General features: G+C 36.0%; 1 protein-coding gene across 1 annotated transcript in view; it reads right to left on the bottom strand.

Moving 5' to 3' along the window:
* Positions 1 to 1,402: 1,402 nt before the first annotated feature.
* The window catches only part of LOC306873771 (uncharacterized protein), a gene marked incomplete at its 5' end in the record, with an annotated part of 29,251 nt that continues 19,755 nt past the window's right edge, over positions 1,403 to 10,898 (bottom strand). Inside the window, 36 exons of the mRNA XM_079423252.1 lie at positions 1,403 to 2,044; positions 2,240 to 2,471; positions 2,627 to 2,682; positions 2,771 to 2,886; positions 3,109 to 3,287; positions 3,377 to 3,401; positions 3,560 to 3,708; positions 3,864 to 3,919; positions 4,008 to 4,123; positions 4,345 to 4,523; positions 4,613 to 4,637; positions 4,822 to 4,922; positions 5,070 to 5,134; positions 5,337 to 5,458; positions 5,665 to 5,843; positions 5,934 to 5,976; positions 6,064 to 6,164; positions 6,302 to 6,363; positions 6,456 to 6,577; positions 6,686 to 6,840; positions 6,935 to 7,093; positions 7,257 to 7,318; positions 7,410 to 7,531; positions 7,640 to 7,794; positions 7,894 to 8,052; positions 8,216 to 8,277; positions 8,369 to 8,490; positions 8,683 to 8,837; positions 8,937 to 9,095; positions 9,259 to 9,320; positions 9,412 to 9,533; positions 9,642 to 9,796; positions 9,896 to 10,054; positions 10,218 to 10,279; positions 10,371 to 10,492; positions 10,684 to 10,838. Of these exons, the coding sequence (XP_079279378.1) occupies positions 1,949 to 2,044; positions 2,240 to 2,471; positions 2,627 to 2,682; positions 2,771 to 2,886; positions 3,109 to 3,287; positions 3,377 to 3,401; positions 3,560 to 3,708; positions 3,864 to 3,919; positions 4,008 to 4,123; positions 4,345 to 4,523; positions 4,613 to 4,637; positions 4,822 to 4,922; positions 5,070 to 5,134; positions 5,337 to 5,458; positions 5,665 to 5,843; positions 5,934 to 5,976; positions 6,064 to 6,164; positions 6,302 to 6,363; positions 6,456 to 6,577; positions 6,686 to 6,840; positions 6,935 to 7,093; positions 7,257 to 7,318; positions 7,410 to 7,531; positions 7,640 to 7,794; positions 7,894 to 8,052; positions 8,216 to 8,277; positions 8,369 to 8,490; positions 8,683 to 8,837; positions 8,937 to 9,095; positions 9,259 to 9,320; positions 9,412 to 9,533; positions 9,642 to 9,796; positions 9,896 to 10,054; positions 10,218 to 10,279; positions 10,371 to 10,492; positions 10,684 to 10,838 (4,171 nt within the window). The 3' untranslated portion in view covers positions 1,403 to 1,948. The remainder of the gene's footprint in view (positions 2,045 to 2,239; positions 2,472 to 2,626; positions 2,683 to 2,770; positions 2,887 to 3,108; positions 3,288 to 3,376; positions 3,402 to 3,559; positions 3,709 to 3,863; positions 3,920 to 4,007; positions 4,124 to 4,344; positions 4,524 to 4,612; positions 4,638 to 4,821; positions 4,923 to 5,069; positions 5,135 to 5,336; positions 5,459 to 5,664; positions 5,844 to 5,933; positions 5,977 to 6,063; positions 6,165 to 6,301; positions 6,364 to 6,455; positions 6,578 to 6,685; positions 6,841 to 6,934; positions 7,094 to 7,256; positions 7,319 to 7,409; positions 7,532 to 7,639; positions 7,795 to 7,893; positions 8,053 to 8,215; positions 8,278 to 8,368; positions 8,491 to 8,682; positions 8,838 to 8,936; positions 9,096 to 9,258; positions 9,321 to 9,411; positions 9,534 to 9,641; positions 9,797 to 9,895; positions 10,055 to 10,217; positions 10,280 to 10,370; positions 10,493 to 10,683; positions 10,839 to 10,898) is intronic.

The following is a 10,898-nucleotide window of genomic DNA, read 5'->3' as shown; positions in this document are numbered from 1 at the left end:
GTTTCAGAGGAACAAAGTGATTTTGTGACATTCATATATTTATTGCTTTGCCTCACATATTGAAACTCAGCTGTTGTTTACTGTTGTTACGCCTACTTTTCTTCATAATAAAGGCTTTGCTTCAAAAGGCCTTTAGTTCAACAGCAAACGGGGCCCTTGCAGCCCCCCTCTGAACACATCACTGAAGTCAGCCTAAATATAACATCCATATCCTCACATAGCTTGGCAAAACAGTCAATACTTTACCTTTACCTTAAATGTATTTCTGTTGAGCATTTAGAGGTGTTTAGTTCCACAGGGTCCACAAAGAGAGGAAGCCATCCTGGTTTATCTTTACACCTAATTCCTTCAAAGCGTGACATCTCACCATCTATTTGGAGAAGCTGTAGTGAATGTGGACCTGATCCTGTACAACAGGTTAGGGGCGGGTTCCCATAGTGAGATGTCAAAAGAGTTCTCAGAAAAAGAACAAAATGTCTTTCAGAGGTGCCAAAGGCTGTACTAAATCACTTTGCTACACACATACACAGTAAAAATAAATAAGGTGAAGGCACACCCCCGTTTTCAAGAGACATTATCTGGTTTTGATGGTCTGTCCTCAGAAATGTACTCCGATTATTATAATATATATATTTTTTTTTTTACTGTACATTCCAAAACAGCCCAAATCATGAAGTAAAACCTAAAGAGGAAGAATAAACTTCACAGCGTGGTGTAACTAATTGTGGGTGCAGCACAACCTTCAACACATGTTATCATTCCCATTCTCTTCTGTTTCTTACTCGCATTGGTTCTGCCATAAATCAATAATAGGACAAAAATATATATTTTATGTAGGCTACATGCCTACCTTTACCGAAGAAGTGGGGATGGGATGGCTGGTATATGAAGTGATACAGTGCACGCTGAGGACCTCTGCTGTATATGTATGTATTTACCTACTGGAAGCTCGTTACCAAGCCAATTCCCTGTGTATATAAAATAATTATTTTATATTTAAATGTATTATTTTTCAACTCAAATATGTTAGATCCACATATGTGCTGTGATGTTAGCCATTCAAGAATGTCTACCAGATCTTAAGTCAGAAATGTACTACCTGTATATGAAAAATAGAACTAAATGCCGATTGTTTTCAGTGCTGTGATGTTTTCAGTTATGTCTGTTAAATTGTTCACAAATTGTTCAATTGTAGCACCGTTGTACTGTGGCTGCCATCGCATCATCCAAGTGGATGCTGCACACTGATGGTGGTTGAAGAGAGACCCCCCCACATGATTGCAAAGCGCTTTGGGTGTACAGCAATACACAAAGTGCTATATAAAATGCATCATTCATTCATTCGTTCATTCAAAGAAGCCAGACAGCACTATAAAATGGCTGACACTCCATTTAGTGTATTGGAAATGGGATGTTAATTTGTGTTGAAGATGTTTTATCAATCATCATAATTCTGACAGTAAAGACTGGTAGGATGGGCTCAAATTAATTTTCCAACATATTAAAACTGTAAAGCTCTCTATTGTATATACCAACAATTATGGATACAATAAAGTTCTCAAATTGATATTGACTTGTCTTTATTAAATTATAGTTTTTAACTACACAGTCTTAAAACATTAATTGTGAATTTGTACCTAAATATCATTAGGGTACAATATATTATTTTAGATAAAGTAAATAAAGTGTGAATAAAGAAGTGATCAACACATTCTACATTTTTCCCTTCACATTAAATACATACTACCAAATAAATCTTTCATTTATAAAACAAGATTATAATTACTTTACATAACAGTTTTTAAATAAATAAAATCATTCCTTAAATAGAAGTTGTTGTTGTTGTTTTTTAAATCACAGTTGCATCCCATGTAAAGAGGTTCTGTATGCCAAGCAATACAGGGAAATTAGTAATATTGTAAGTATCAAAGTTTGTTCTTGAATATCTCTAGAAGATGCTGTTTCGAGTTGTGTACTGCACATTGTACGACCGTCTTCTGTGCCGACGTCTCCTGATTGCTGCACAGCAACCACACAGCAAACACTAAGCACATAAACAGACAATGTGAGAGTTAGCATCATGGAAGGGAATTTTATAGAGCTGTACATACACAATTACATACCACATTTAAAAGGCAGATCTATGTCTGTTTTTACCGTAAGAATAATACATGTCTCTTGTCATTAATCGCTTCACTGCCAACGCACATATTTGACATTCAGTCATCATAATACTTACGCAAAGGAGAATCCAGCAAGGTACGAGCCCGATGACAATAGCACAGGGGACAATGATAGCTACAATCCATGCTACGTTTGTACTGTTGTTTGAGATTGTAGTGTTAATGGTGGTTGGAGCTGGTGTGGTAAAAACTGTGAAAAGTTGACCGACCAGGAAACCGGCAGCCGTGTTGTTGCCATGTTGTGAGAAAACGTACGTAACACTGGCCTCAATCACGGTGCTATAATTGCTGTGGAGAGATTAAAACGTACAATGAGAAACAAAAGGAAATATCCCAAAATTATATTACCATTCATTCACCTATGTATCATAAAAGCAGTTTTCTTCAATTCATTTAGACATTTCTTCTCAAGACAAAGTAAAAAGCAGGGGATCAGAACTCACCTGAATTTGGCTGGAATGAGCAGATTAACTGATGGGTCTTTTAGGATCTGGATCAGCTGTAGAGTGCATCAATTAAAAAACAATAGGTTAATGATTAAAATAGGGCAATTTCAGGACAACAATATCCAAGCGTCTCCAACTCACCAAGTCATTTATCTTCGTTTGGATTGTTTGATAGGTTTCATTCCATTGTAACGCTGTCAGTGATACTTTGCTGATTTCAAATTCAAAGATGAGTGCGTAGGCAGTGTCATTCATTCCTTTAAAATATATGACAAAAATAAGTTGTATGACTATATATGGGTCATGGCTTTTCATTATCAATTGTCTTTTATAGATAATTATTGACTTTTTATAATTATTATTATTTCCCTTCAAAGGAAGTCATAAACAATGACTACATGATTACAACAGATACACCATTTGCATACAAATGTTATATTCACAACAGAAACGGAGCATGAAAATAGAGCAAAACTCACCCAAATATTTGACATTCGCCAAGGCCACAGGTTCACTCACGCTTACTGTTCTGGTGGTTAGTCTAGTTGTGAGATTTTTGGCCAGTATATCTTTAACCACCCCTAGAACACTATTCTCACTTGGTCTTGGGCCCAGTGTGATAAACTCGAGACGAATCTTAATAATTGCCCTCATAATCCTGCATAAAGAAAAAGATAAATAATTGGAATATAAACACAGAAAATTAAAACAACTAGCTTTTTAAAACAAATCACTCATTGGTCTTACAAGATGGGTGCTGAAGTTGTGATCTCTGTAAAATAAAATAATAATTAATGAAGGAGAATCAGACTTTCAATTACAACATTTGGTGTTTTTGAAGCAAGACATATAAAGCATGACAACTTAAAAAAATGGAAGTTTAACATCTGATTGTCAGTTTGATAGCTACAATCCATGCTACGTTTGTACCGTTGTTTGAGATTGTAGGGTTCATGGTGTTTGGAGCTGGTGTGGTAAAAACGGTGAAAAGTTGACCGACCAGGAAACCGGCAGCCGTGTTTTTGTCATGTTGTGAGAAAACGTACGTAACACTGGCATCGATCATGGTGCTATTCTCACTGTGAAGAGATTAAAACGTACAATGAGAAACAAAAGGAAATATCTAAAAATGATTTTACCACTCATTCACCTATGTATCATAAAAGCAGTTTTCTTCAATTCATTTAGACATTTCTTCTCAAGACAAAGTAAAAAACAGGGGATCAGAACTCACCTGAATTTGGCTGGAATGAGCAGATTAACTGATGGGTCTTTTAGGATCTGGATCAGCTGTAGAGTGCATCAATTAAAAAACAATAGGTTAATGATTAAAATAGGACAATTCCAGGACAACAATATCCAAGCGTCTCCAACTCACCAAGTCATTTATCTTCGTTTGGATTGTTTGATAGGTTTCATTCCTTTTTACCTCTGTCAGTGATACTTTGCTGATTTCAAATTCAAAGATGAGTGCGTAGGCAGTGTCATTCATTCCTTTAAAATATATGACAAATATAAGTTGTATGAATATATATGGGTCATGGTATTTCATTATCAATTGTCTTTATGGATAATTATTGACTTTTTATAATTATTATTATTTCCCTTCAAAGGAAGTCATAAACAATGACTACATGATTACAACAGATACACCATTTGCATACAAATGTTATATTCACAACAAAAACGGAGCATGAAAATAGAGCAAAACTCACCCAAATATTGGACATTCGCCAAGGCCACAGGTTCACTCACGCTTACTGTTCTGGTGGTTAGTCTAGTTGTGAGATTTGTGGCCAGTATCTCTTTAACCACCCCTAGAACACTATTCTCACTTGGTCTTGGGCCCAGTGTGATAAACTCGAGACGAATCCTAATAATTCCCTTCTTAATCCTGCATTAAAAAAAAAAGATAAATAATTGGAATATAAACAGAAAATTAAAACAACTAGCTTTTTAAAACAAATCATTCATTGGTCTTACAAGATGGGTGCTGAAGTTGTGCTCGCTGTAAAATAAAATAATAATTAATGAAGGAGAATCAGACTTTCAATTACAACATTTGGTGTTTTTGAAGACATATAAAGCATGACAACTTAAAAAAATGGTTTAACATCTGATTGTCAGTTTGGCCATATAAACTGTGGGGTCACAGATGGTTGACAGTGCAGCAGGTGTGGATATGGTAATACCTTCGTTAAGTTGGAGAAGTTTAACAAAGATGCTGGGTTCCGGGAAGTCACTTGGTGAGAAAACATACTCTACTTTGGCCTGAATTAGAGTAGAATTACCGCTGTGGGGAGATTAAAATGTACAATGAGAAACTAAAGTCAATGACTAAAAATTATTTTTTAATCACAAAAACTTCCCAACTAACAACAACGAAGAGTCATCAGGACATATTTGCTCAAATCAAAGTAAAAAGTGAGTCAGAACTTACGTGAAATCAGCTGCTTGGAACTTAATGAGAGGAGCTGAGGAGTTACCGAGGAGGATCTTGCCCAGCTGAAAAAATTAGATGAATTTGTTTATAAATATGTAGAGGTTAATGAGATAGATAAATGAAAGAAAGGGAGAGAGAGAGAGAGAGAGAGAGAGAGAGAGAGAGAGAGAGAGAAAGAAAGAAAGAAAGAAAGAAAGAGAGAGAGAGAAGAAGGGAAAAAAAGTGTTTGTAAAAGACTACTCTATTGAAATGTCTCCAACTCACCAATGAGTTTATAGAGTCTTGGATCACCAGGTGGGTGCCATTCCGGAGTTCAAGTTTCTCAGTCATGGTTATATTGCTGATTTCAAATCCAAAGTTGAGAGCATAGGCTGTCTCATTTATTTCTTAAAAATATATAATAAAATGAATTAGTTGTGTGGTTATATGTGGGTGGTGAAATTTCACTAATGCATTCCTTATCCTTAACATTATTTATTTGTTAATTTTGCTTAATTTTTCTTCAAAAAAAGCTATAAAAGCTACAGAGCTACAACATTAGAATTTTAAAAACATATTCAGAACAAAAAGAAGCCAGGAGAGAAAAACTCACTCGTATAATTGACACCGGCAAAGCTCACAGTATCACTCAGGTCTTGTGTTGTGGTGTCTTGTTTAGTTGAGAGACGTGGTTTCAGCAGAGCGTCGACCACCTCAAGAATCTTATCTTTTTCTGGCAGGGGGCCCAGTGTGACAAACACGAGGCGAATGAATATAAGTGCTCTGCCACGCCTACAAAGATGATAAATAATATACATTATGGCAGGAAATAAAAATAAAAATTAAAGAAAAAAGTAAACAGAGTGAAGTCACAGCTCTTACACTATCAGTGGAGTAGTTGTCAGAGTACTGGCTGTTGTTAAGACTGTAAAAGCAAGTAATGATTAATGGAGGAAGCTTGCATTTTTTCTACAATTACAACATATGCAAACCATTGCCAGTTTTGACAAACCTGTCTGTGAACCAAGCTCATTTAGGAAGCTGACTGGTTGAATGGCATCTTTATCTTGGAAAGTGTAATCCATCCTGCCATCAATTTGATTTGATGTGCATCTGAAGGAAAAACAGAAGATATTTTTTAAGGATCCATATGTGCAAAGATGTTTTTTTGGGGTTTTTTTTTAGTAAATGCACTTAATAATGTAAAATGTGAGCACACATGATATACAATAAGTCTGTTTGCATCTTACATGAAGTTGGATGACTTGGGATTTAAAGTTGCTCTGCCAGGTTCATTCAGAAGAGTGTTCAGCTGCAGAAGAAAAATTAAACATTCACGAAACTCTGGAGTATAACAATTATATTGGAGCTAAAACCTTTACTTAGCTAATGTTGTATGCTTACCGCATTATTGATGACACCCTGAGCTTGTAGGTATGTGTCGTTTCTTAGCTCAGGATCCTTTGATATAATGATATTACTCAGATTAAACTTAAAGATGGCAGCATAGGAGGTTGCTGTGATTTCTGTTTGGATATAAAAGTAAATTTTTATTTATTTATTTTTTAATTGGGTCAAAATTGGACACTTCAATATTTTAAAAAACGTTTCAGGTGAAGATGATGGCAACTTACTCTCATAGGTGACATCCACCACCTTCACTGATTCATTCAGCTGTGGCTCTCTGGAATTACGGAGAGTAATGATAGCGCTGAGGACCAGAGATTCACTGGGGACTGGAGATGAGGAGCTGAACACCAGTTTGCTTGTGACCACTGCTGAACCAGATCTGTAAATAAAACCACTTTTGTTTAATGCACATCAAATTTTTGCAATAAAATGACTTCTCCACTTTTGATTGTTCTCAAAAAAAAAAGACTTACATAAAGTTTGGAGTAGTAACAGAAAAACTGGTTGTTGTTTTTGGAAGCACTGTTGTAGTGGTCGGTAAACGAAGCTCATTTAGGAAACTGATTGGTTGTATGGCATCTCCATCCTGGAAGGTGTATTCCATTCTGCCATCAATCTGGTTTGAAGTGCTCCTGCAGAACAAACAAAAATACTGTTTAAGGATTTCAATCTATATTGAATCATAATTTATGAAAATTACATAGCTAATAATAATTATAAATGTTTTCGATTACTTTGATGAGCTAAAATGTATGGAGACAAAATGAAGAGTTGCAATGTCAATTTGTATCTTACGTGAAGTTTGATGACTTGGGCTGTAAAGTTGGACTGCTAGGGTCATTCAGAAGAGTGTTCAGCTGCAGGAGAAAAATCAAACCATTCATCAGTTTCTGGTGAAGACTGGCATTGCAATTAATCCTTTTTTCACTGTTCATTTTTGAAGTTTACCGCATTATTGATGGTGTGCTGCACTTGCTGGTTGGTGTCGCTTCTGAGCACAGGGTTCTCTGGCATGCTGATGTTAATCACGTTAAATGTAAAGACCACAGCATAGGAGGTTTCTGAGATTTCTGTTAGGAAAAAAAAAAAAGTCATTTTAAGATTTGCCAAAAACCTGTAATACATTTTTGGACCCAATCTCATTTCAAAGCTTTTGAAATGAAAATGATGACACTTACTCTCATAGGTGACATTCACCACCTTCACTAATTCATTCAGCTGTGGCTCTCTGGAATTACGGAGAGTAATGATAGCGCTGAGGACCAGAGATTCACTGGGGACTGGAGATGAGGAGTTGAACACCAGTTTGCTTGTGACCACTGCTGAACCAGATCTGTAAATAAAACCACTTTTTTTTAGTACACATCAATTTTTTGCAATAAAATAACTTCTGCATTTTTGATTGTTTTCAAAATAGTAAACCAAAACTTACATGAGGTTGGGAGTAGTAACAGAAAAACTGTTGGTTGTTTTTGGAAGCACTGTTGTAGTGGTCGGTAAACCAAGCTCATTTAGGAAACTGATTGGTTGTATGGCATCTCCATCCTGGAAGGTGTATTCCATTCTGCCATCAATCTGGTTTGAAGTGCTCCTGCAGAACAAACAAAAATACTGTTTAAGGATTTCAATCTATATTGAATCATAATTTATGAAAATTACATAGCTAATAATAATTATAAATGTTTTCGATTACTTTGATGAGCTAAAATGTATGGAGACAAAATGAAGAGTTGCAATGTCAATTTGTATCTTACGTGAAGTTTGATGACTTGGGCTGTAAAGTTGGACTGCTAGGGTCATTCAGAAGAGTGTTCAGCTGCAGGAGAAAAATCAAACCATTCATCAGTTTCTGGTGAAGACTGGCATTGCAATTAATCCTTTTTTCACTGTTCATTTTTGAAGTTTACCGCATTATTGATGGTGTGCTGCACTTGCTGGTTGGTGTCGCTTCTGAGCACAGGGTTCTCTGGCATGCTGATGTTAATCACGTTAAATGTAAAGACCACAGCATAGGAGGTTTCTGAGATTTCTGTTAGGAAAAAAAATAGTCATTTTAGGATTTGCCAAAAACCTGTAATACATTAAAGACAACAGAATAGGAGGTTTCTGAGAATTCTTTTAGGAAAAAAAATTTAAATTTTAAGATTTGCCAAAAAGCTGTAATACATTGTTGGACCCAATCTCATTTCAAAGCTTTTGAAATGAAAATGATGACACTTACTCTCATAGGTGACATTCACCACCTTCACTAATTCATTCAGCTGTGGCTCTCTGGAATTACGGAGAGTAATGATAGCGCTGAGGACCAGAGATTCACTGGGGACTGGAGATGAGGAGTTGAACACCAGTTTGCTTGTGACCACTGCTGAACCAGATCTGTAAATAAAACCACTTTTGTTTAGTACACATCAATTTTTTACAATAAAATAACTTCTGCGTTTTTGATTGTTTTCAAAATAGTAAACCAAAACTTACATGAGGTTGGGAGTAGTAACAGAAAAACTGGTTGTTGTTTTTGGAAGCACTGTTGTAGTGGTCGGTAAACGAAGCTCATTTAGGAAACTGACTGGTTGTATGGCATCTCCATCCTGGAAGGTGTATTCCATTCTGCCATCAATCTGGTTTGAAGTGCTCCTGCAGAACAAACAAAAATACTGTTTAAGGATTTCAATCTATATTGAATCATAATTTATGAAAATTACATAGCTAATAATAATTATAAATGTTTTCGATTACTTTGATGAGCTAAAATGTATGGAGACAAAATGAAGAGTTGCAATGTCAATTTGTATCTTACGTGAAGTTTGATGACTTGGGCTGTAAAGTTGGACTGCTAGGGTCATTCAGAAGAGTGTTCAGCTGCAGGAGAAAAATCAAACCATTCATCAGTTTCTGGGGAAGACTGACATTGCAATTAATCCTTTTTTCACTGTTCATTTTTGAAGTTTACCGCATTATTGATGGTGTGCTGCACTTGCTGGTTGGTGTCGCTTCTGAGCACAGGGTTCTCTGGCATGCTGATGTTAATCACGTTAAATGTAAAGACCACAGCATAGGAGGTTTCTAAGATTTCTGTTAGGAAAAAAAAAATAGTCATTTTAAGATTTGCCAAAAACCTGTAATACATTTTTGGACCCAATCTCATTTCAAAGCTTTTGAAATGAAAATGATGACACTTACTCTCATAGGTGACATTCACCACCTTCACTAATTCATTCAGCTGTGGCTCTCTGGAATTACGGAGAGTAATGATAGCGCTGAGGACCAGAGATTCACTGGGGACTGGAGATGAGGAGTTGAACACCAGTTTGCTTGTGACCACTGCTGAACCAGATCTGTAAATAAAACCACTTTTGTTTAGTACACATCAATTTTTTACAATAAAATAACTTCTGCGTTTTTGATTGTTTTCAAAATAGTAAACCAAAACTTACATGAGGTTGGGAGTAGTAACAGAAAAACTGGTTGTTGTTTTTGGAAGCACTGTTGTAGTGGTCGGTAAACCAAGCTCATTTAGGAAACTGACTGGTTGTATGGCATCTCCATCCTGGAAGGTGTATTCCATTCTGCCATCAATCTGGTTTGAAGTGCTCCTGCAGAAAAAACAAAAATACTGTTTAAGGATTTCAATCTATATTGAATCATAATTTATGAAAATTACATAGCTAATAATAATTATAAATGTTTTCGATTACTTTGATGAGCTAAAATGTATGGAGACAAAATGAAGAGTTGCAATGTCAATTTGTATCTTACGTGAAGTTTGATGACTTGGGCTGTAAAGTTGGACTGCTAGGGTCATTCAGAAGAGTGTTCAGCTGCAGGAGAAAAATCAAACCATTCATCAGTTTCTGGGGAAGACTGACATTGCAATTAATCCTTTTTTCACTGTTCATTTTTGAAGTTTACCGCATTATTGATGGTGTGCTGCACTTGCTGGTTGGTGTCGCTTCTGAGCACAGGGTTCTCTGGCATGCTGATGTTAATCACGTTAAATGTAAAGACCACAGCATAGGAGGTTTCTGAGATTTCTGTTAGGAACAAAAATAGTAATTTTAAGATTTGCCAAAAACCTGTAATACATTAAAGACAACACAATAGGAGGTTTCTGAGATTTCTTTTAGGAAAAAAATAGAAATTTTAAGATTTGCCAAAAACCTGTAATACATTTTTGGACCCAATCTCATTTCAAAGCTTTTGAAATGAAAATGATGACACTTACTCTCATAGGTGACATTCACCACCTTCACTAATTCATTCAGCTGTGGCTCTCTGGAATTACGGAGAGTAATGATAGCGCTGAGGACCAGAGATTCACTGGGGACTGGAGATGAGGAGTTGAACACCAGTTTGCTTGTGACCACTGCTGAACCAGATCTGTAAATAAAACCACTTTTGTTTAGTACACATCAATTTTTTACAATAAAATAACTTCTG

This window comes from Barbus barbus (genome assembly GCF_936440315.1).
Source record: "Barbus barbus genome assembly, chromosome: 8".
In the NCBI taxonomy this organism is placed as follows: domain Eukaryota; kingdom Metazoa; phylum Chordata; class Actinopteri; order Cypriniformes; family Cyprinidae; genus Barbus; species Barbus barbus.
The sequence above is the reverse complement of the archived record's forward strand: the minus strand, read 5'-3'. Positions and strand labels throughout refer to the sequence as shown.